Below are 25,891 nucleotides of genomic sequence, written 5' to 3'. Positions count from 1 at the left end.
CAATGCGGTGACTCTGCCGCTTCCTACAGCACGAGACACCGTGCACCACCTTCGAGACAGAGCCAGGGACAAGAACAAATTTCCAACTTCAACACTTCAGTTCATCATTAACATTTATGGACCCACATATCTTTGTAAGTTAATCCTCACTGCTGGAAAACCCCACAAAAATCCTGCCATTTAGGTACAACTATTACAGAATGATAATCATACTTTTTAGGTACTTGGAACCATTTAGCTTCAGCATTTTATGTGATTGGCGCTACGTGAGCTGCTAGTTTTCCGCAATTAAAACTCCATCCTGATTTATAATATATTTCATACACGTTATACAGGTGGTGATGTTTACAAAACACTAATCCTAAAATAGGGTGCTGAAAAATTAGCTTGTATATTAAGAGAGAACTCTTACTATGAATATGACTATGATCTAGAAGTGCCCAACTTATTTTCTGCTGAGATTTCAACATGTATGTATAGAGAGAGATTGGCAATGAATGTTCCTGAAACAATAAAACTGTCTCTCAGGAACTCATTAAATAGCTTTTAAATATGGGTGGCTTTTTTTTTTTTAAATGTTAAAAGATTTATACACAATGGAATGATTGTTGTTCCTGTTATTATTAGTGTTGTCATTTAAATTTTACAAAAATACTATGCTTTCCTTAAAATACAACAGTAGAAAGAAAATTCAGTATACATAAATATACTCTTTTTATAGAGTAATTTCAAGCTCTCCTTTCCATCTAAAATCTCTTCTGCCTGTAATGCCGTAGGCTATATGACAATAATGTCAAAAGTCAAACAGCAACTCCGGTGACTCCTCCTTTAATATGTGAATTTCTCCACACTTTTGCCTGGAGGGCATCTTCATTACAATCACTTTCTAGTTCTTTAAACTAACAAAAAAACAAGACAACAATAATAAATATAGGCCACTCTCCTTATTGAGAGCATCTAAAATGCCTCCGAAGGTTACAGATGTATAAATAACACGTTATTTTCTGAGCAATTCATGTTTTCAGGCCTCTGTGAATAGACATGTATGCACACGTATTCCATTTTCTGCTCCAGCTCAGCCACCTACCAGAGATGCTCCAACCTCCAACATATTCTACATCAAAAAGGCATCTTCTACCACACCAGAAGAGGCACTCCACTGAACTGTCATTAAAAATTTGATAGTATCCCCTCACTGACAATACTCACGCGAATAAGCCATGGGATATGTCAGCAAATTCACACAAGCCAAGTCTAGCTATCAAAATACCGCACAGCAATCCAGGTGACAGATAAAACAGACAGATTCAAAACTATACAATGTTTTATAGATTATAACATCTCAAAATACACCTTGAAGCAGAATTTTATTTATTAAACTTCTTGTTATAGCCTGTCATATTCTGTCAACTAGATGAAAAATCCACTTTGGAAACTACTGTCACACTGACTACAAAATAAGAGAAGAAAATAAATCAGCTGGTACTTTGAACGCAACATGCAATGGCCAAGCGTGACCACAGAAGCACGCCTGGGGAATACTGTACTGGAATAATCACTGTCTTTCTAGCGTTGTACTTACTTGCCTTGACTTTCAGACTTCTCATGGCTAAAGAGGTTAAAGTATAAGTAAGACTGTAAGTGCAATACAACCTCTTGGGAAAATTATACATTTTTAACAGTTCTTACAAACATGATTAAACATCACAAATACATCACAAATGAACGACATCTCACAATGACTTAGGAGTCCAACTTTCAAAAGTGGCTCAATTATTTAGGGCTGCTTTTCACAAATATTCATGCAAACAACGGGTATAAAGAGTGATGCCTCAAAACCTCTCAGACGTCTGATCCTTCAAGCTAAAGCTACAAAGGCACTTGGTGTTCTAACGTGGGACTAATAATGCCTGATAAGGCATTGATGAAATAGCTAAAAAAGCCAACAGTCAATCTCACAGCTGCTTTAACTCTCTAAACTTATGTCCAAGGTCCCTCTGGTCACATGTATTTTGGCTGTGAAGCTTAACTTGGGTCCTATTTGGAGGATCTGAGATAGACCATAAGCTCAGGGATGACAGAACTCCCTGTCTGATGGTCTCACAAGCCCCAAATAGTGGCCACTTGAGGTGTAAGAGTCCTGTTTTCAAACCATCAGACTATGGGTTTGGGATTATTTAGCAAAGGAGTCTGGGGAGGGGAGAAAAGACACAAAGCAGCTCAGCAGTACAGCTGATAATGCTGCAGGCCAAGGGACCTAGTTAAGGAGCCTGCTCTTATGAATATTTAATCACTCAGATGAAGTGGAACAGCTTTAACTAGAGATAGTGTGATAGATGCGACGCAGAGACACAGCAGTCTGAGAGAGGCTGCGCTTAGGAGAGGAGATTCAATCTTCTACTACAAATTGAGGAGTTTTGAGAACAAAGTACAGAGTCCCCCAGCAGCTGGGCTATCCCAAATACAGCAAGGCACGGGTGCCTCTCCTTCCATCTTCTTATCAATCTTAAATACCTGCTACAAGAAAAATATTCACTGCTAGAAGTCCTCAGCAAACATGAGCACGCACCTCGGAGTGACGCAGGCAGCCCCTCCTCGGACGCTTCCCTTGGACTGGCCAGATCTGTACTGATAAAACGTTACCGCTCGCAGAAGAATGATTACATCCTCCTGGTTACACACATTCCGTTATTTCATAACTTACTGGGTTATACCTCACAATCAGTCATTTAAGGTTTGTTTATCCTTTTGGCAAATCAATTCCTCCTATGACTGAGGTAAGCTGAGAAGAAAAGCAGGGAGATACTCGAGAAACATGACAACTCCTTGGTTATTCTGCACATTTTTCCCCATTAAATTAATTTCTAAAAACAACAGGAATATGGAAAAAAATTGAATACAGTCAAGAACAAAAAAAATTACGTCTTCAGACATATTTCTATGTATGTGTGGTTTTCTGCGTGAGGTTTTGGGTAACATATATAACAGGCATTTAATTTACTTGCTGATTCTTAATGCTATCTCACCCATGCATCTAATTGTTACTGCATTAGTAAATCATTAAAAGAACATCACAACACTAATACTGAACTTATTCAAAAGTGGATGAAGTTTCATGGAAAGAATTAAAAGTGGACCATCCTTCTCCAAAATAAAGTGCTTACTTTAAAATAGTTGAGATTTGTATTGATTACTTGCTATTGTGGCCTCCCACTCTTGCAGGCATGTTGCTTCATTTCACAGCTGATAACATGAAAAAGCTACTAATAGAACTGTCCTTCCCCAGAAATAAATATAGCTATAATAAACTAATACCCCAAACAGTAAATAGTGCTGTAGAGGTGCCCTCTGCCCCAACAACTGAACATAGAATCTGATTTCCTTGAAAGTATAGCCTGAGCTGGCTGTGGTCCGGAGCTCCTTGTGGTCTGCAGCCCCAGTGGCTTCTCAGTTCAGTATACAGGTCGCATCAGCTGCGCTAACGAGACAGCACGTAACGTGATTGATGTAATTCAACGCAATGTCTGAAACACAATGACCACCATATTCATTCTGGTTTCATAGACTACTGATCTATTTCAAAAGCATAGTCTTCTTCCACTTCCAATCCGGTCACTGTGGATTTATTACTTTTATTCTCAGGAATAATTGTTCTAATGCAACATGTGCACATAAATGTATGGTTTTCTTCTCAGCCTTCCTCTCACCAGAAACCTTTGGGCAGCAAGTCCTTCTCAATAATGAAAACAGAGCTCGTAATTGCCATCTTAACGCGACTTGTACGCAGAAGGCAGACACATTCCACAGATCTTAAAATATTCAGAAGTTCAAATTAGAAAAAAGCCCTAAATACATGAAAAATGCTGCACAAAATACCATCCACCCATGCTAGGCATGTTCCGAGGCTCCCTCAGAACTCACACTTTCCTAAGGCTGCCGCCCTGGGAGCGCCGACAGGCAGAGCATCCTCCTGTGAGCACCTGCAGCTCTCCCGAGCTGGCTTCTTCTCCACAGGCTGGGTTATCTAATGCCAAGTCCACTGATGCTACAAAGGCTGGATTTTCCCTTTGAGTGCAGGAGCACACATTGCTGTCGCAACCAAAAGCAGTTTTAGTCCTCCCTGTTCCTGACTGAAACACAGATTCTGGAGCGAGGACCACAGCTGTGACTGTGTCATCACTCAATTATATTTCACAGATATTTAACATCCATCTATGGGCAACATGGTAAAATCCAAAGCTTCATTATCAGTAACTCTTAGCAAAGAAAATGATATTTTATGAAATGCAACTTTTATGAATTTCTTGAAGGTCTTCTTCAGACACAAATATTGTGAAACTTTCAAAATAATCTATTATATTTTATTAGTAATTAAATTGTCATCTGTTCTCTTTTTTTGGCTTGAATTGAATGCATGAAACATGCCAAAACTGTTTGCCTTGTCTTCTAACAGACACCTGTACTGAAAGCAGAAATTTCTGCCTTCTAAGTAGTTTTCTAGTAAAGAAGTGTTTGATGCTGATCTTTGCTGTCCTTGCTAGAAACAACTGTTTTTTCCAATAACATATACTGGCTGTAACAAACAAAAATTTCAAGCAGTGACAGTCTAAGCAGACTCTGGGGGATGAGTTCCAACAGAGAAGAACCTCTTCCTTCCCCATATGTAGGCACGGCTGCACGCTCGGGCACACAAACGCACAAGCACCATTTCTCCGGAGCAGATCTGGTGCTCACGGTCGGCTCAGAGCACGCGCAGGCGGAGGCTGAACCCCTGCCAGCGCATTCCCAGAGATCGCAAGGGGTTCTGCAACAGGAAAAAACCCATTCAGCAGCCTTTCAGGATGCATATTTTCCAGATCTCACTGCTCCTAATGAGGACTGAAGGCAAACTTATTAAATAACTCATAGACATTAAGAATGTCACCAACTGCATTTTCCAGGTTAATGACTTCGCATCAGAGGTATTACGAATTGGAGAACTCAAAGGGTCAGTTTTAATACGAGCGCTAACTCTACGGAATAGATTCCCAGGCCTAATCCAAAAGCTTTCTTAGGTCACTGGGTGCCAATCAGCAATTTTTCTCTCCTTTCTATGCTTTTCAAATTTGATATAGCTCAATAAGATGGACCTATCTAAAACTCCATTCACAGTATTGAAGGAAAAGTGGAAATGGTAAACTCTGAAGCCACAACCTGACTTTGGAGAGCAGCTACCTTATTTCCATCTTATTTCCTTCTTATTTGCTCATTTTATTCCACCGACTTACATGAATACCTTACTAGAAATTTAGTCCAAAGCCTTTTCAGTAAAGAAAATTTCATTATTTCAGCATGTTTACACAGACTCATAATTTATAGTGTTTAGACAGCAATACATTAAAGTCACTGAAATCTAATAAATAAAACATATTAATAAATTATAAATCAACGTAAGAAGCTGTCTTGGTCCATCTGCTAAGATAATAATGAAGCAGGTATTTTACTCTTGAGAAAAAAAAATCATTCTTAAAAATGATTCTGCAAATAAAGACGTAATATAAATTTAATGTCAAAGACGTCACCTTGGAACACTTCATTAGCATCTCTTGCGTAACTGCCCTTGTATTTATAAATGTTTGAGCAACGGCTAAACACACAATCACAACCACACGAGTCCAGCCACTTTAAAAATTAAAGCTCTACCATTACTTTCTATTTACATATATTGTGAATTGAACTGTTAATAAGAGTTTGCCTTGGTTTCCTGGGTTTGGGTTGGGTTTTTTTGTTGTGATTGACTGACAGAAGATCACATCTACTCTTAGGCCACCATTTTAACAGTGTCAGCTCACTTGCAGGTTAGATTTAACAATAATACAACTTGTGGAAAAAGCCTTCATCCAAAATAGAGCACTGTGCTTATCTTTCAGTGTTGTCAGAGAATAGAAAATATAAAAATATCTCTGAATTTCCCAGTGAACATTTGCAGGTCACTTAAGGGTTTTGGACATGGAAACCCTTGTAATCTTTAAACTCAATAATGTATTATTACACCCCCTGCTTAGGAAATGACCCCCGTACACTGACAGACCAAAAGGAATATGACTTCACTTTTAATTTGGGGAGGTTTTCATGTATCTCAAGAGGAGATTCATGAGCACATTCGTGAAGGAAATTGCTTTTTTCTTGTTCTATCTTTAACGCACAAGTATTGATACGGCAAAGAAACAGCGTGGTGAACATTTTAAGTGTTGGCACCTATCGTACACTTTGTATACGCGCTGTGTGGTACAGCTTCGTACTCTTAGTTCTTTTTTTCATTCCCTGCACTCTCCATCTGGATGCTTTCAGATGAATGGTTGAAAAGCCCTCTCTCTGGAGGACACCCACCACCATCGGGCCTGGTGCTGTTTCAGGTGTTCTGCACCTGCTCGTTCCCCTCCCCTCACACCATGAGGAACCTAGTCCTTCGGCAATGACTAATTTAAAGAGCATAAAACCTCTTTTCCGCTAATGAAATACAATAAATAAATATAGTTACTCTTTCATTACCGTAGTCTCTGGCCATCTGAATATATTTCATCCAGCTGAGAGAAAGGATGAAAAAATCTCATTTCCTTGAAGTAATAAAGGGAAAGGTGTTCTTTAATAAAAGGAAAAGGGATAGCTGCCAGATGCACAGTTTGGAGACTACCGTCCGCTGGAAACACGAGACATAGCCCTCGAGTCCAGACTTGTGCTCTGGAGATGCGGACAACTGGGCTAAAGGAGGACGGCATCGTCACCGAGCAGCTCTGGGAAATTCAGAGCAAATCACTTTCTCAACCAACACAATCTTTATTTCTACCCAAAGACTGTTTGAATAATTGAGATTTCTGAAGATACTGGTCATTTACTCGGCTTTCCTATGAAATTTTACTCTAGTTCAAGAATGGTGGAGTGGAGCTCCAGCTCCAGCATCCCAAATGCCCATGTGCTCCTGGGGCCCACCCATCCTGCTTGCTTTTTGCTGAAACCAGAGCAGCGGGGCAGGACTGGTGTGTGCCCACATCTCCCCAGGGCTCAGGGCACACCACCAGTCCAGGAGGCACAGCACCAACACTAACTGTGAGCTCGTACCACTCCTGGCTGGAATAACAACCAACAGTAGCGTTAGCTGGGGCAGCGCTCTTCCGGAATACCAGGCTTTGGCCAAACTCTTGCTCCCACTGAAGACATCGTGAACGTTCCCATTGATTTCTGAGCTGGGCCGCTACCTTTTATTACTCCATCCTGCATGAGGAGTTTGAAATATTTCTTGTCACGCAGTCAAACAGAATAATTGTACCGGCATTTAAATCCGACTGGAAGGCACCGCCAAATTCTCTTCTGGCTCATTTAACCTTCCTAATGCCAGCATTCATATGGAGGTTTCTATAAAGCCTCTACAGGGCTGTGTCAAACACAATACTGTCTCATACAATAGAGATGTTTTCCAGGTTATATACTGCAGCAGATGCGGTTTAAATTTAGTTTCTGTGAGCGATTGTGCAGGCAAAATGTAACTGCTCAAACCCAGACAGAGCGAGTAAGTGCAATCAGGAAGAATCTGTGTTTCAGTTTCTGTAAACATTTAGGGCCATGTTCTGGAGGGGATTTTCTACCTCTGTTTCCTTTCACTAGCGATTTCAAAATGCTGATAACCCTTCATGTGGTTTTCACTCGCACTCTGCTAGGGATGCATGGGCAAAATGTGTGCCATAATGGTTAAAGACGTCGGACAAAACTGTAATAATGTATTTTGTATAAAAAAATTAAAACTGCAGACCTGACTCTGTTTTTCTCTAATGTTAAGCCTGACCATACTTCCTAAAAGGGATGATGAAAGGAAGCAGAGTAACTGAGATTTAATGGCACTTCTCCTTCTATAAGCTTACCAGTATGGTCAGTACAGGCTCTAAAACCTCTGTGCTGGGAAAGCTGCTATTTCTGTAAATTCCAACATATGCAAACAGCTCAGTGTGACTGGAACAACCTCATATTAAACAGTCCTTTAAAGAAAAAACTATTCAGCTATCTTCTCTTCAACCCCAATTACCTTGAAATTACTTTGGTGAGAACAAAGTGGCATATTTTTGTCTGGTGATGAGATCACTTAAAATGGGATATGGAAAACAAAAGTTGTGTATCGTGAGGGATTTCACATTATTTGCCTGTAATAATCATAAAAACTTTTATTGTTTTTTACCTTAAGATTTCACATAAGTAGTCCTACTGCTAAAAGTGAGTTACTTAATTTTCATTTGTTGCTATCTTAATTGTTACAGAGTGCTCAGTTCCTCAAGTCACATCAAGGTGTATAACACAAAACCATGTTCAATATATGCCTTCAATAACTTCTTTGTTGTTTGAAAACTTCCAACTTACAGCAAAGCTGGCATTTTATGGCCTGCAGAGCTATAAATCATTTTTAAAATCATGATGATATTACTCAAAACAGATGTGAAAACATATGTTTGCCACGGCTGTATAAACCGCTTACTTGTCATACTTAATAAATGTTGATACTTTTATTTTAACTACATTCCTTCTTAATAACTTTGAAAATCTTTTCCGCGGTAAATATATTTTGCCTTAGTAAAAGCAATGGCAGGTTTTGAGAAACAAAGCTCGTTCTGTATACAAATTACAGGTGTATTTATTGCTGAGCAATCCAGCACAGATCCTTCAGCGACTCCACATCTAACTATGAAAACTGCTCAACGTGTTTGAGATGCACCAGAGCCCACAATAATTATACACAAGAGAATAATATTAGTATCGGGAACAAAGAACCTATATGGGATGAGACAAATCATTGAGGACTAACAGCCTCACGTGAGTTGCCAAAGGCTCAGCACGCAGAGGCTGCGGTTATCGGAAGCGGAGCAGTGCCTCCGTCGTGCCAGCGCAGCCCAGCGCCCGGTGGCTGCTGCCATCACAGGAATCAGAGATTCCTGCACGAACTGTAGTATAAGTCTGTCATGCCGCCAAATGCAAAATCAGCTTTAAATTGATGCCTATACAATACTGCTGCCTTTAAGAGTTCAGCATTTGTCCCAGTAGAACGCCATCAAAAGGTTTTGGTTCTAGAGCTGTGGGATAACTTGAAAATCACATCTTAACTTGAGAAAAAAGAAAAAATTTCTTATTCACATGTTTTCAGAGAAAAACTTAACCAAATTTGTGCAGATCAAGTAGAAAACCAGAAACATTATCTTTAAAATTATAATTTGAAATGTCTCCTGATTTTAAAGCCCTTTTCCCTGATGAGGGTCAATCTCTGAATACTAAATTAAACCTAAAAAAAGTCCCTAAGTGCATGCAGAAGTAACACATGTATAAAGGAGTATCTCCCAGTAAATAATCAATTGAAGAAAGATAAGATAATATGCAAAAATGTCGACCAGGAAATGAATAAACGTATACAACTGTAATCTGAAACAGAATTATGGTACAGAAAATGTTAACATCGGATCATTGTGATTTCTTACATGTCACAAGGACCCTTCAATGATCACAAGAGCCTGGGAAATGGGTTCACAGGTGGTGGGGTTTAAATTATTTTCACGCTTTCTGGGATTTCTGAATTGTCTTTTCTGATTCTTAAACTGTACCTTCCCTCACCCATCCTGAGTGACAGCAGTGCTACTACCAATAACTACATGATTTGCATCTTTGAACCCCACAGGACATTGAATTGTTTTGCTGAAAAATGACTAAACATGTGCCAAGAAACTATGCACAGTTCAGTAAAATTAAAATCAACTACACTTTCAGATTTAGACGAAACCCTCACCTATGTAATTACTACGGACATGTAATTTTTTGCATATTAGGACTGAAGGTACAGCTGAAAACTGTTTAGCCCCTGGTGTTGGTCCATAAATGCCAACTGGATTCAAGAGGGAAGGATTTAAGCATGATTATCCACATAGAAAATTATCTCATAATGGCACAAAAGGGCTCTTTTGGGGTTCATGAGGAAAGTGCTTAAATGCTTAGAGAAACCAGTGAATAGAAAACAGCTTCATCTGCTTTCCAGAAGAGAGAAAGTTAGCAACAAAAATATGAAATATAAAGAAGAAGTTCCAGGCTCTTCCTATCCACGACTGAATCAGCCACAGATGTATGAGGAATAAAGCTGATCATACAAAATCATATATATTTTATATAACTCGGGAACCACGGGGCACATGGAGCCTCCGAAATCACCTCAAACATAAATCAGCTTGTGTTTTCATTTATGACAAAACGTTGATATTTACAGTAGACTTACAAGTACGTTTAGCTTATGTTGTCTCCTTTTTCCGTCACTTCCTTCACATCTTCTTCACTCTCAAACCTTACTATCTCCCTCGGTATATGCCTTTGCAGTATTTTTCCAGTATTCACTTACCTTCCACTTTCTTTTATTTCTTGAACTATATCCCATCATCGTTTTTTGCAAGCATTCATTCTTTCTGCACACACCACCAGAATGAACCTCTCACCTACTGGAATGATTTAGCTTTTTGTTCCATTTGCAAGGAATCAAAAATGCCTCCTTCATCCTCACTGTGGAGCTCTGGACATCACGCGCTCTCCGTCACTCCACCACTTCGCCAGAGCTCACCTGCACACACCAACACATTCCCTTTTGCCACGACCCAACGATCGCTGCAGGGAGCACCGAGGAGAGGCAGCACTACCCGACCTACAGGACAGTTGCTACAGGGCAAGTATTACTTCTTCCTTTGCTGTCTCTTGCTTCCGAGGTGATGTAATATTATTAGACACCAAAAATGACTTATTCCCCTCACCAACGCACCAGCAATTACAGCAGTCCGCACACAAACCCACTAGAGGCAAAGAAACAATACCACGTGAGTAATCAAATATTTGTGAGGAACTTCATAAATAATTGAGTCAAAAGACCACCAAAATATTGGCCCTGTACTACATAAACAGTGAGAAGCAAAGATCTGATTGTTTACACTTCCTAAGGAGAACGCCATGTAAATTCACTGGATACATTATTCATCACAATTAGGCACTTAGCCCTCTTAAATTTATAATATTATGCCATTGCATATGCAGAATAATAGAAAAAAGGAATAAGACACATAGTAAGTGTAATTAAATGCCTGAGATGGAAAAAACGGTCTTCAATTTTACCTTTCTCCTTTTGTATTTTTTTTAGGCTGGTCCCGGTTTCTTGATCAATGAGTTCTCCTTCCCTGCTGTTGGTCAGTATAGCTAAAAAAACCAGAGTGCACAGCTAAATAATAGTGTCGGTAAAACAATGTCAGAAGAGAGAAAACTATTTAATTATATTTCCTCTCTGTCAATATTTTGGTATTTTAAGATTCATTTACACTGTATAAGTTCTAAAGCAATGGACCATTTTTATTGTCCATAATCAACCATTTCACTGTCCCAGTTCAGCACTTACAGCCAAGTAAAATATGCAGCAAAAGCAAATTTGCTCAAGTTGATTAAACAAAGATACCAAGACAGAACCCAAATTACTACTGAGATAAAAATGATTTCTTATGAAACATTCAAATTAACTAATTAGAAAAGTACTTCACAAAAATCATTTCGGGGAAAATACATTTAAGAATTTATGTATCAGTAATTATCTATAAAGCAGCAAGCTTAATAAAAAATACATATAGGCAGACAGTAACTCAAATTGATAGATGACAGAAAAAAAACAATATGCTGCAGTGTTGAAAGAAGTTCTTTACTTAATATCTGCAAGATGAGTGAAAGGTGTTAAGTTTATGATTTCAGGATGCCTATTTTCTTTGTTCTTATGTGATTAAATCATTTCCTTCTCTGCAATTAAGCAATTACAGAATTTAAAGTTATTCCAGTGAGGACACTTGTTAAAAACTTCATCGCCATATTTTATGGAAAGATTTTTGTTTATTCTGGGTTTCTTTTTTTAATTAAAAAAGTAAATATATATGTGTATATATATATGTATATACATAAATATATATGTATATATATTTGGATAGATACAAATTACATATACTTACCTTTACAAGAGTGCGCTCAACATAGAGAAATGTTTAGTTCAAAATAAATAAGACCTTGTTCTCTCTAAAAAACTCTCAGCACCATCTCTGGAGGCAAGAGGCTCGCAGTGTGTGCTATCACTACTAATAAAACAAGCTAGAGTAGCTTTCAAAAGCTACACTGAGGACAAAAGTCCCTTCTTTGCTGTTGCTATAAGATGCTAACATTTCATGTCCTGTGTATTTCTAGCCCCGTTTTACAGATTAAAAAGCTGGGGGGAATCTACTTTATAGTTCCTGCCCCTAGTCGCATCTGATTAGACAGAGAAGTTGGGGTTCCACTGCCTCGTTTGTGCAGAGCCAACTGCACCATGGGGCTGCTGCACGGACCAGAGGCAAAACTGCAAAATCCCAGCTAGCAGCCGCGTAGTTGTTTGATGGGAGTGAAGTCTACACTGACTTAGACGGACTGTGATGTTTTCGTGGTTTAAATCTAGCTCAGCAATGCTTGCATGGGCTCCAGTCACTGTGAAGACAATGGTGTTGACATACACTGATGTGAAGAGATGTTAATTGACTTGCCCTAGATCCCTCCTGGAAGCACCAAGAATAGGATCTCAACTTCCTCTAGACTGAATTAGCATTTAAAAACACAAGATCGATAACGCACAGGCTGTGAAAACCCTGGTGGAGAGACAAAAAAAACCCAAAAAGCTCTCGGCCTTGTGGTGATGAGGGAATGTGTGGGCAGGAGGAGGTTTTTGGAACAGAAAAACCATCATTGTGACTTCCCTGACATACACACAAAGATATCTTGCTATCTTTCAGTTCCAGGTGCCTCGAGGCACTTTCTTACTCTGGCATACGAGAGCAGTTGGTTGTTCCAGAGAAGGAGTGCATGGGTGGGTACTGGCACAGAATGAACCTGAGGGGTTGGGCTCTGCATAGCGATGAACCTAATACAACAAACCATGTCGATGAATGTTCTGGGTTCTTTTAGCGAGTGAGTGCTTTCCTGAGTTTCTCAGCAAAGAAATATTTGCCTCAACAAACTTCTAAAACTCTCGAGGTCAGTGCCAATGAAGGGGTTTGAGGCTGCAGAGCACTCACCAATTCTGTCTGGTGTGTTGTCCAACTGGGACGGTGAGCTGGACACGCTGCTGCTCTGATGGGAGGACGCGTGGCTCCCAGGCCGCTGACTGTCTTCTAGAGATGGAGCTGGAGAAGGGCTGTCTTGAATCCTTTCCTTGAAAGAGAAATAAAAGAAGGTCTGTGTAATTTCATTCATGAACTTCAGTGAAGTTCAATGAAAAAACAAAGTTGCCTAAAACAGCAGTAACAAATGTACTTTCTGAGATAAACAGAGAACAGCATTCACATTGAAAGAGCAGTACAGCCTTCAACAGCTGAACCCCACCCAGCCTTTTACATGCCATATGGACAGGTTTTCACCTTTTGTGTCATGACACTGCATTTGCCACCCCTGAAGAATGTTCTTTCATGTTGTTTTCACAAACTACTTTTAATCTGTACATAGTAAAATTGACATTTACGAGTCACATCTCAAATAAATAATTCAGATTTGGACTGAGTTGTCACTGACAGAAGTCAAATTTGTAAACTGCACCTGACTAAATGGCACCAATATCTTCCCTGGGTAGTGCCCAGACAAAATTTACTTTAGGTAAAGGGAAAAATAAAAGGATAAGAAATTACAAAAAATGTAGCCAAATGGAATTCTGCAGTTCTGTATCTGTACTTGCAGGAAGCCTGAAGATATCATGGAATTTTCATCAGTGAAAATCTTTAGGAACAGGCTAGACAAGCAGGGCATAGGTAATAACTGATCTTGTATTGAGGAAGGGAAGAGATTATGTGACTACTTCAGATCCTTTCCAACACAGTGATTCCAGATGTATAATTTCTCTGAATTCATTAAAAATTCCTATATCTTTCACTCCTGTTCCCAAGACCAACAAAAAATCTTCTAAAATGGACAGATCATAGCCTGAGATACTCCAGGTACTCTTACCTAAAAATCCTTTCTATGTTTTAAATCCTCTATTAAAAGTCCTTGAAAGCGCAGCTCCAATGGAGAGGCACTAACAAATTGATGCTTGAATTTCCAGAATTCCAGAAGCTGCATCTTTGGAGTTGCCCTCATCCCTGGCAATCAGCTGCTCCCCGTGGAAACTCAGAACTGAAATATTCCTTTTTATAACAAGGGAGATCCTCTTGCCCCCACCTCATTAAGAGTCACAATTACAGTGTCATCTGGTGAGGCCGTCTCAAAGGAACTCTGCAATTTTTTCTGCCTTTTTAACTTATTCTCAAAGATTTTTCATCAGGACTATGCAACCCAGCTACTTGGTGGCAATCTACCACATGCTTTTGAAAATAAACTCGATAGCATCTGAACTTTTCATGCATTTTCTGCTAGACAGCACCCTAAATCAATAATATAGCTTTAGGAAGAGAATGGTAGATTCTAATAGTTTTTCCATTATAAAAAGCTACCATAATAGCTTCTGTTCATAACCTACCGAGGCAATTCATTAATAACGCTGGCAGTAAGATCGACATTTGAAGAATATTCTGCTACCCATTAAAACCATCTTTCTAAACCACAGTCATCATCTTATTTACAGATACAGTCGAGAATGATGCAAAGGGAATGTGAGATTGGATCCTCCTAATAGCAAGGGGCGGTATTTGCCTATTCCAATCACAGCAGCTCAAAATGTAGCATTGAATGTGTTTTTAATAGGATAGTTATTGTACATTAAATAACAACTGAGCCTCAAAATCACGTAACAGATGTGTATCTATTACATAGCTGGGAATCCCCAATGGATCTGTTTTCACTAATTATCTGTTATTTAATGAACATGCAATAACTAATAAATCTTAAAGGAAGACTTTTAATTGCAGTATTTTTGAATGCTAATTAAAAATGTTTGCTAAGTTTTAATAGACACGGATCTACTCTGTTGAGTCAGAAGTTCCTAAAATTTTGAAAACTAGTTTTAAACAAACAAATTCTAAAATTTGAAAAAGTCAAGGTCACTGATCTTAAAAGTCTCCTGTGTTCTCTTCTTCTCAGTCTCCAAAAGAGTGGGTTTTAGAGGTTGCTGACATGATAGGAAGAGTAAGAGAGAGCTGTGACTCACTCTGTGAACAGGCTGCCTATCGTGTTACTTTTAGAAGTCGCATTCTTACCCAAGAAGTACTCTCCTAAAAAATTCTGAATCATATACATGCAGCCCTGAGCTTATAAATACTATGCATATTTCATTTTTGCCTAAATAACAGCTCCCAGTTAGGAGCTGGAAAGGCTAAAACTAATGCTGGAAAGGCTACAACTCTGACTGTAATTTTATTTGCCTGGATTTCAGTTTTAACAGTCCTCTTTGGCACCATTTCCTCTCTTTTTACCACAAAGAGTACTCAATTTACAATTAAGATATCATTTTGAGATGATTAATTTTACAGAAGAGCACATAGTTTAAGTAAATTTCATTGTCTATCGCAGCCATGAAAATGAATAGCCAAGGAGAGGACATGCCAACTGTTCTGCAAAAAAACCCTAGGAACAAATATGACCATGAATTAACACTTAGATATCACACAAACAGCCATATATGTCATCTTAAATGGGAGTTATCTGAGTAATTCAAAAGCTGATGATTTGGAAAAGCAAAGTATTTGAGCTCCTTCTGGTAACTGCATTTCCCATTGTCTCTTGCTGTAAAATAATCTCTGCTTCAAGTAATTTGCCTTCAAACTCAGGGTCTGGGTTTGAAATGTTCAGGCAGAAATAAAAGTGTCAAATAATAATGCCATTCTTAGTCATACGGTGAATCATTTTCTAAGAGAATTAGTTGATTATGTCTTCTAACGTCTTACCAGTTAAAAAATTTACATATACAGGGAAGATACACTTTTCCCTATAAGCAACAAAGGAGCTAAAATTTTCCCTGTACTACAAATGAGGATAAAGCGTCATCATATAAGGCTGCATACGGATTGGGAAATTGCCTATTTCTAAACGTTTGTGTTGAAATGTAATGCTGAATTTCCTCTACTATAACAAATAACACTACGAACAGACTCTTTTTTAGCAAGTAAACAGATCCATTTTTCAGTCCTGTAATCAGTATGCATCTATTTAGCTACTTAACAGCAATGCGCTCTGGTTCATTAGGTAGCTACTGTTGTGTCTCAGCCTAGTTAAAATTTCACAGCAAGTTAATCTATTTTATTACAAATGAGAACACAAGTGATAATGTCCTCACCATTTTCCAAACACAGGGTTAACAGTATTTGTAACAAATCAATGAGGGCATTTAAATAGGAAAATTGCAAATCTAAAACCTTAACATTTTTTTTTTTACACATTGATGACTTCATTTTATTTATCATCTATGTATTTTACAACCTTTTGGTTTTCAGGTATTTTATTTTTCTCCCTCGTGGAAGCAGCACGGTGCAGCCTGGACCTGCAGTGGGTGTGCTCACAGGAAAAGAGAAGCATTCCTAAATAAAGTCATATTTTCCCCATTTGGATTTCTTCATATTTCATAAATTTGCAAGATTCACGTTTCAGGTTATGATGTAATGAATTATATATATAGAATTTACAGATTGTGAGAATTTTATGAAAAATGAAAACATTCCTCAAGATCTCACCTATTTATCTAACTATAGTACCTACTTTATCTTATCTTTTCTCTTCCCTTTACAGAGCTGTAACATAAATTCTCAAAAAAGACTTTTGCAGTATTTAATCCTTTTGAAAGGTAATATATTTCTGTCTCACTGAAGATCAGTGTCTTGCTTTGGCTCAGAAAATGTAGCTACAAAGCTTGACATTGTTAATTTTAGTTGTGATTTAGGTTAACGGCACTGAAGTCATCAACCCATCCAATGTCCAGATACATCCTTGATTTCACCTCAATATCCCTTTTCTATCCCGTGAGGCAGTATTCCACACAAATAATATGAAACAATACATAACAGCTGCATCCTCACTAGTTTTATTTGAGATATATATGAAGAGATTACCTATTTTTGACATAATCATCCTGACCTTAATTCCTTATCTCTGATTTATTTTTTTTTATAGTATTGATCTTCATTTTGTGCCAAGAGTTTAGAGAAATGATGCTGCTGGATCTTCCTTTATTTTTCTTTATTCTTAGTTCTAATGTAGCTGTAATTACTCTTCCAAATGTTAATCTATTAATAAGTTCCTAGAGGATTTAATGGCATTTCACTGCTGACAAGCAGGTTTTGGAAGTTTGTCTGAGTTCTGGATATTTTATTCAGACATTTATCTTGATATTTCATATTTAATTGAGGTGCTGCTTCTGTTCTCTACAGGGCTCTGCAGTGGCAGGAGAGCTGCAATTCACCAGACCTCACTAATGAAACAGTGAGGAAGGAAAAATGGGGATTCTGCTATCTTTATGTCTAGATTAGAGTCGTCAGCTATGGTAAGAAAGACCGAGAGCTGATGACCATGCTGGAAAAAGAGAGTTCACAGGCTTCGTCAGAATGAATTTTCCAACATTAATTTGCATGCTCGTTCCCCACTGGAATGTTTATCGCGCTACACCTCCATCTCCCGGTGTTTGCCAAATCACCGCTCAGATCCTCAAGAGGGACCACTCTGTTTAGGAAGTCCCAAGTCCCACTTCGCTGGAGGAGTCCACGAAGCCAGGAGCAGTCAGCCCGCAGACTGGCTGCAGACCTCCTCACCTTCCACCCAAACCTCTGGTATTGCCGCTCCTATCCCCCTGGCCAAATTCCATCCTCAGTACAAGAGATGAATAAGAAAAATTAACACAACTTCAGTTAGCAAAGAACTAATAAGTAACAAATGCTAACATTTTTTTCTTCCTCGTTAATACTAAGATGCATACTTTTTTCCCATTGACCTTAGCTGGTACTAATACTATTTGAATTCTAATAACAAGTAAACTTTTAATAGCGTGCTAAAGTTTTGTGGTCCTTAACTAATGCATTATTGAGAAAAGCAATATATAATTGGCACATTTAGGGTTTTCAAAGAAAAAGAATAATCCTGACACAGTCAGCAGGATGCGAGCTAAATCTGAAATGATGAAGAAATACGATGGTTAGAGCTACTGTCTCTGGGCAATGGTTAGGTTTATATTTTGAATCATTTCAGTCTGGAAACAGGCATGTGAAAACAGCGACTTGTTGGTCTTCTGAGCTACTTAAATATCTCCAATTGCTGTAAGAACTGGAGATGAACAAGGTAAACAGCTGGTCTAAAAACTAAGATAGGATCTGTATGTCTGAAAGCCAGCTGGATCCCATTCATCTTTTGCAGTGTATTGGGAAACCATTCACTTAAAATATGTACTTTGCCATTTAAAATGCAATTTCTTTCACTGTGTACATATCGTTCCACAGTTGTAGTCAACTGGCAATTATTTTCTCACCAAATTTAAGAAATCATAAAAACTTCTACATTTACTGATCTTTAATACCAGGTGTTCGTTTGCTAATTCCATTACCTTGTGACTACTTCCTATCAATTCATTAATTGCCAGCTGCTCAGCCAAACAGCAAACCGCGGCCAATCAGATGGTATTGGTGAACAGCCAAGCAAGAGCTACCTTCTTCACCATTTCTTATATTAGCAGTCACGGTGAAAACTATGGCAACCTTCACTCGTATATTAAGATTTTACCTTTTAATTTATTTTGGATTTGAAAGTATAATGTTGACTAAAATTGGGGAGGATCTTGCAAGGGAAACCTTCTCCTTGCACCCCTCCCAGGAAATGTTTCACTCGCTGCTGCTACTGAATGAAAGAAGGACTCCCAGGACTAATGATGGTAATGCTATATCTGACCTAAGTTACAGCCGTATTAGTTATCAAGTACAAACGCAAACGACTAAGCCAATACTAAAAGGATCTGAGCCAGAACTAAAAGCTAAGCTTGGCGTAGCAATATCCCCTTACAAGCTTTGCAAAAAAGATATGTACTTGCGTCTTACTGTCAAGTAGTCATTGATTATTCTTTACCCTAGCAACTAGGTGGTGCCTCGGCGTTAACAAGCAGGGCGTTCTTGGCAACGCAGGGAGAGAGATACGCCTCCCTTCACAGTGGGAGAGATGAGAAGGGTATTGAATGCAGTTTGTAGTGGCCTGAACATCTCCCAGCATAGCAGTTTCTCTGTATCAGTGAATAAAAAGACACAAAACTGCACACTCACTTCTCCTTCACTACAGATACAGTCACAAAAACTAGCCTTATTGGAAGCAAACTTAAACTACTCTCGCATTTCACTCCCCTAACATATTTCAGTACCCATATCAGCAATAAGCTGCCAGCAATGAACACTTGCTATGAAACAGAAGAACCTAACAATCAGAAATAGAACATACATTGTATACATTTCATTTATGAATCTTATAATAGTCTGAAAGCAATTCAGAATTAATTGGATGCACAGAGAAGTATGAAATTAAATAAGTTATAAATTCTGTGACGAGAAATATTTTTATACTGAGAACAATTGTTTCAGAGTATTCCGAGATGGCCACATTTTTCTGGCTGTCAGGTAAATATTATGAATGTGAGTTGTACAGCACACAGAAAATAGCACCTCTCAGCAATAATTACACAGCCCATCTGTATTCTCTTTAGGGAGTTTAACATCATGTCATATACATCCTTTACAAATGCTTTAACAATCCCACAAAACCAGGAGAAGAACAGAGCACAAAGGAAAGGAGACTCAAAAATCTCTACTGCATGTCTAGATCACGCCGTACAAGCAATGCTTTGTTCTGTTTATAGGTAGGCCAAAATATTCAGATAGAAATCATGCAGGGTCGATGTGAAATACAAGAGTGCAGATTCCCTGCCAAAACAAAACATTGCATTTCACCTAAAATGTCCTTTGGAGGCCACGGGAAATGGATGGGTTTTGATTCGATTCTGACGTACACTGGGGTGAAATTCTGAAGGAAATATGATTTAAAATACAAAATAAAAATGCTTTATTTTGATTTTTTTTTGAAGCAAAGTATTTCAATTACATTTGAACTTTTTTTCTCTGGGTTTTCCAGCTGCATTGAACAAATATGCCACTTATTCCTAATTAGGACTTGGTAAGAACAGAAAGAATAAAGTAGGAATACAGCAAGCATGAGGGAATGATGACAGAAGAAAAATGGACAGCAGGAAACCAATTTGCAGCAATACTCCTACTCAGGAGAAGTGCATCTCACAGTGGCTCAGAAGAGGCTCTTAGAAAAGCAGAAAGAAAGGGAGAGAGAATGATGATGAGGAGGAGAGATGGAGCAGAAAGGGTGACACCTGAGCAAGAGGAGCAAAGGGTGCAAAATATGTGGGGTGTATAGAGGAAGAAGGAAGGAAAAATGGGGAGAAAAAAGAGCCTCTTAAAGATCTGGGATAAAATTTTGTCTCATTACTCTACTGTCAGTACTCCTTTTAACATCCAACACAATAGGGAGCAGCTTAAGGCCCTTGGTTTGAATTCCGTTTCTGCTATTTCAGGTCCACCCTAACCGATCTCCCACCAACGTGTTTCAATAGACATCTGCAAAAGTGGCCTTCCAGTGACTGTCCAGAGCCTCACAGAGTCACAGCTCTGGAAACTTGGCTCTCGGCAGTCCCCCTCATGCTTCCCTAATCCCAACCCTCTCCTTCTTCTCTCCCTGCCTGTTGCCTGGAATTGTGTAAGCCAATACAGCTTTTGATCATGTAAGTCCTTTCTGGCTTCATCTGTACAACTTGGCACTTTAGGCTGGATGACACTAACGCTCCTGATGCCTTCACTGTCCATAGCTTGTGGAGACACAGTGTAGGGCCTCACTCCACTGCGGACAAAGAGTTGTTAGAGGGGCATGGTCTGATCCCAACGTTCAAATGTACTGCCAAGGAACAGAGGAGCTAACCCCATTTTTGCTGTGACACTTCTTCATATATTTGCCCTCCACATTATGTGCTGTGAAGTCTCAACTCCTTTAGACCCAATTTAATTGAAATAATCTGTTAAGATTTAGGTGTGCTTTCAGCTTTGTGTTCAATGTGTGTTCTCGGCATACACCTTAACATCTTCTTTATGATAAACTGTATAATATGCTGTGAATGCATATTAATAGTCATATTCACTTGTTCCATAATTAGTCACATGCATTACAAGTCCACTGTAAAATAAAGATCTCAACGTCATGTAGTTATGGCTCTCTGGAGTTGAGTCGCTCTCTAAACTTCAGTGAAAAATCCCTTCTCTTTTGTATTAAGGGCCCATCCAAATTTCACTTCTCAACACCTGAAAACATCATCACTGAGTAGAATTTTCTGAGGATCACAAACAAAATTATTGGATGACAGTAACCTACTACATTTCTTCATTGCTGTTTCTAGCCTAAATCACGACTCGCGGGTACTTCAGCAAAGTCCCATCCCAGATCAGTCCTCAAGACCTCAGGCTGGCAAAGTATTCAACACCCAGACCAGTAACTGGATTGCTGAGTTCATCCAGCTGAAGAATAGCTGTGGAAAAAAGGAACTAAGAGGAAAGTAGATGTTGTAGAGAGTAGAGAGAGGGTGGTGAAGTCAGTGTTGCTGTCAAACTTTGCTTTTGCCATATGAGACTCTCAATTATACAGATCCTTCAGAAGCGTTTGAGCCAAGTCTCAAATGGAGCGAGCTCTTCCAGATGTGCAGTAAATCCCTGAAAGACTGGATTTATTACACGGGCACTCTGAGAACCACAGCTATAGCACTGCTAGCGGGTGCTGCTATAATCACATCAGATCACATTATAGATGGCTAAGAAGGTTTTGTGAGCCTGGCCACTGTGCCTGCCTAATTTATAGTGTTGCTGTCAGGAAGAAATCAAGTTTCATAGTTATGACATTTCTTTCTGGAGCACTAAATGTTAACTTTGCTGATCATGCATATCTTGGTAGAACAGCTTATTTCTAAATGGCAAACGTGATATAAAAACCATAATGACTTCATTCAAAACCTTTATAAAGCATCTGATTCTCACACCTATAGAAAACAGGCCAAGTGGTATTTTAGTCATCAGAGTATGGAAATAGATACACGCTCAATATATTCGATTCATTTCTCCCATTTTAAGTAATGTCATGATGCTGGAATTGCAGTCTATCTAGAACCAGTCAGTTTTTTTGTACTTATTAAATGCACTTAAATAACATCATATAATAAAAGTAATATTGCTGACATAACAACAGCAGCAATGCTTTCCTTTCACGTTTCATTCTGTACAAGGATTTCATCCTAACCAGTCGACACTGAGAGCTGATGACAGTACATAAGGGAAAGAAAGGACAAAAGGAGCCTCACACTCCCTATAATAAAATTCATGTGGAGTTTCAGCACTCAGAACAAACAAGAGGAAGGTGCAGCATCACTTGACAGGTGAGAGTAACACAGCAGTGGATGCACACTTTACCTCTGTCACATTAGCTGCTGGTCCTCTACATCATGTACAGAAAATAATTCCCACTAGAGTGCTGGTGAGACCTACTGTTGCTGTGGAGATACTGTGCATCCACTGGTGCAGGTGTACGGGAAAGAATAGCTGTAAATGAGTAAATCCCATCAGCAAGGGCCTGCGGAAGAGTATCCTTGAACCTAATTGCTTGCGAAATCTGCAGTTTATATTACAAAGAACAGGCACTTTTTACACACTTATTTAATCTTCATTTTAACATACTGATCGCATTTAAAATAAAACTAAAGCTTATGCAGTCTACTTGCTGCTACAAATAGTCCAGTGCTGTATTTAAGTCATGGCTTCCTCAACAGGTCTCTAAAAAGTTACAGAAAAAGTTACTGAGGGAAACGAATAGAACTTAATTTCTAAGAATTCAGTACCCTGCAATTAGCTAACGGACAGTCGGACATCAGAGAATCGCATTTCCCCCACCCAGCCAGGAACCGGGCAGATACACTGATGCTAAGGAGAAGATTTTATTGATCTTAAGCCTAAATAGTCTTCTAACTGGGGAATGCTCCTCTCCCCCCCAATTTTAGCAGCCTCCCGGAATCCAAGAAAACAAAATATAAACAAAATCTAAGTTTTAAAAACAACATGTGCCCCAGTTTGGAAGTGGACTCTCAGTACAGAAAGAAAAACAACCTGAGGCAGTTTTGGAGATGCTCAGGGCCAGGAAGACGATCAGAAGGAAAACAAAGACCTCAAGAACCTCAGCATCTGAGAGACATAATATTTTATGCTACCATAACTTGACAAAAGAGATTTGCTTTCTTCCTTGGGATTACACTGAAATCCGTAAATAAAAGTACGAAAACAAATGTGGTTGTGTATTACTAAATCTCCTGCAGCAGAAAGCTGGGTCAATAGAAAGTACCACCCAATCGAAACTAATTTATTCTCAAAATTGACCTATAATATTGGCAAGAACAACTTTTTCAATGATAAAACAACGGTATTTTAAATTTAAGAAGTTCTACGATAAAGATAAGAGAGGTTAAGTTCAGCAAATCAGGGAAAGTCATTAGAACAAAGCAACTCAGGACTTTAGCATTCCAGAATGATTGGGAAGCCTGAGTGTAAAGGAGTAAAATATCAAAATATAGAGATAATATACTTTCTGCAACAGACAGGTCTATAGAATCATGTATTTAAAACCAAACAAAAATGCACTAAAATAACTTCCTCTCAAAGCTGACAGAGTTTAATTTTTTCAGTAAGAAATTTGCACGTGCACGTCAATACACACAAAAGTTAGACTGATAAAACCTTTCACTTTTGCTGATTAAAAAGAGGACACTGTTTCAGAGAACCCCACAGCACTGACTCTTCAGGTCCACTGATCCTGTCCCCTTCTACTCTGAAAATTTCCTGTCTCAAGGTATTTTTTAGTGCGTGGCAGGACTTCAGCTCTCAACACAGGCAGGAAGTTTTCTTAACAACCCACTTGGAAGAGATTATCAGAAGACTTTCAGAAGTATTAACATGTTTTATCCAGCCAGAAGGAAATTTAGCCTTGGCTGCTAGAGTCTATACTCACTAAGGTACTCCTGGTGACTTTTTCTGCTATTAACCTGTTTCTGGAACTGCTTCTCACTAGATTTCCTAGTGTGTTCTATAATGTTATATTTAAAAGAAAATGCTAAGCTTTATTTTAAATAACATTTCAGAATAGCTTTTGAGCTTTAACAGATGCAGCACTGCTTATTCCCCCAGCTTGTAGTGAGTGTTATTATCTGGTTTTAATTACATTACAGATTTGTAGATAGAGCAAAGCATCTTAACTTCTTGACTGTGCTCGTGGGTATTTCCTCAAACTGAAGCACCATCAGGAACAGCAGACCAGGTGTGCTAAAGGCAATACAAGCTCATTGCCTCTTAGTTATCTTCCTTACAAAAGTCACTGTAAATGTTTGTGTTAACTACAAAAAGCTATTTTTTCCAACTCTCATAGATGACTCTTACCTTTATAACAGAGGCTCCTGCCCTGGAAAGAGGACTGTGCATTTGGGCTGCTGCAGCCATGTTCGCTATCGTATTGAGGTGGTTCATCTGATTCATTGCCATTGCAACCGAAGCAGGAGGTAGGCTGACGGGAAGCAGAGGGTGGGGCATCATCATAAACGGCAGGTCTATCCCTAAAAGAGAGCACAGGCAGGTCGTATGTGTCAGTCCCTCATTTTATAACCTGACATCTTAATTTTCAGAGTCTATATTCTATGGAACACCGACTCGTCAAACTCTGAACTACTATGTGTTAATAATTTTGATGTTACAGAAGGAATAATTGTCTTTACATTTGTGAAAAGCTGTATGGTTTGTATTAGGGAAAGAAACACACCTGTAAAGTAACACAATATTAGCAAACTGAACATAAAAAAAGTACATAAGGTCAGTGTTCTCTTTACAAAGAGAAATAAAGCAAAACCCAGAAAATATGCAGACATTGGCATGTTTTTCAACTAGATCAGAAGAATATCTATTCATAATTTCATCTGACAATATATTCCTACCAAGTCCTCTTACTATAATTACTTCACATACTCAGCAACCTGAGACTAGACTTTTATATTAGGGCTATTTCTTGCACACAGGAAGCTGTGGGTTGGACTACAGACACTACTGCTACTGTAAAGGTCTGTGAACTGGAATATGTGCTCATAGGTTAATATTGTTGTCAGAAGTTTAGTTTCCAAAAAGTCACTCTAAATTGCCTTCTGCTACAGATATAGAACAATTTAAGAAGGTACGAAATTCCCTTGCACCAACCTGCAGGTCTTGACATTGCCAAAAAGATGATGTTACTGCTAAGAAGAATTGGATAGTCATGTTTCACTAGTATCTATTTCAGCATGTGTATTACCTGTTGTGTTTAGTAATGACTACAGCAGAAAGCAAGATCAAGACACCAATTCACACAAACAAATGTTTCAGTCTATTTTGCATTTAAGAATTCTTTGCAGATACCACCTGAAGATATTGACCTTTGGGCATCCACAATTATTTTTTCAGGAAAAAACAGGATTCACGCTGCCAGAAAAAGAAGCCTAAATGCCTTCTTATTTTTCTAAATTGAATTTAGATCAGAAATTCTCATTAAAAAAACCCAGGCACAAGTAGTAAAGGACATAATCATATTGCTAGTCATATAATCCTATGCTATTCACATCAATTATTTCTATAAGTTTTTAGACTTTTGGCTCTATCAACTATTTTCAGTCATTTTAGTGTATGACAGAACCCACAATAAAAAAAAATACAATTGACTGCTATAGCTTATGTTATTCTAATACAATTTGACTACAGCGATATAAAAATACGACAGCACCCACCACAAAAGGCAGAAC

The 25,891-nt window shown here is 38.6% G+C and overlaps 1 protein-coding gene across 6 annotated transcripts in view; it reads right to left on the bottom strand.

The window, feature by feature from the left end:
* DACH2 (dachshund family transcription factor 2) overlaps positions 1–25,891 on the bottom strand; it is a 272,249-nt gene that overhangs the window by 40,546 nt on the left and 205,812 nt on the right. For all 6 annotated transcript variants that reach the window (XM_054075822.1, XM_054075818.1, XM_054075821.1 and 3 more), the window contains exons 5-7: positions 24,510–24,682; positions 13,116–13,251; positions 11,155–11,235 (exon numbers count right to left, since the gene is read on the bottom strand). In XM_054075822.1, the coding sequence (XP_053931797.1) occupies positions 11,155–11,235; positions 13,116–13,251; positions 24,510–24,682 (390 nt within the window). The remainder of the gene's footprint in view (positions 1–11,154; positions 11,236–13,115; positions 13,252–24,509; positions 24,683–25,891) is intronic.

The sequence above is a fragment of the Cuculus canorus genome, chromosome 10, assembly GCF_017976375.1.
Source record: "Cuculus canorus isolate bCucCan1 chromosome 10, bCucCan1.pri, whole genome shotgun sequence".
Lineage (NCBI taxonomy): Eukaryota > Metazoa > Chordata > Aves > Cuculiformes > Cuculidae > Cuculus > Cuculus canorus.
The sequence above is the reverse complement of the archived record's forward strand: the minus strand, read 5'-3'. Positions and strand labels throughout refer to the sequence as shown.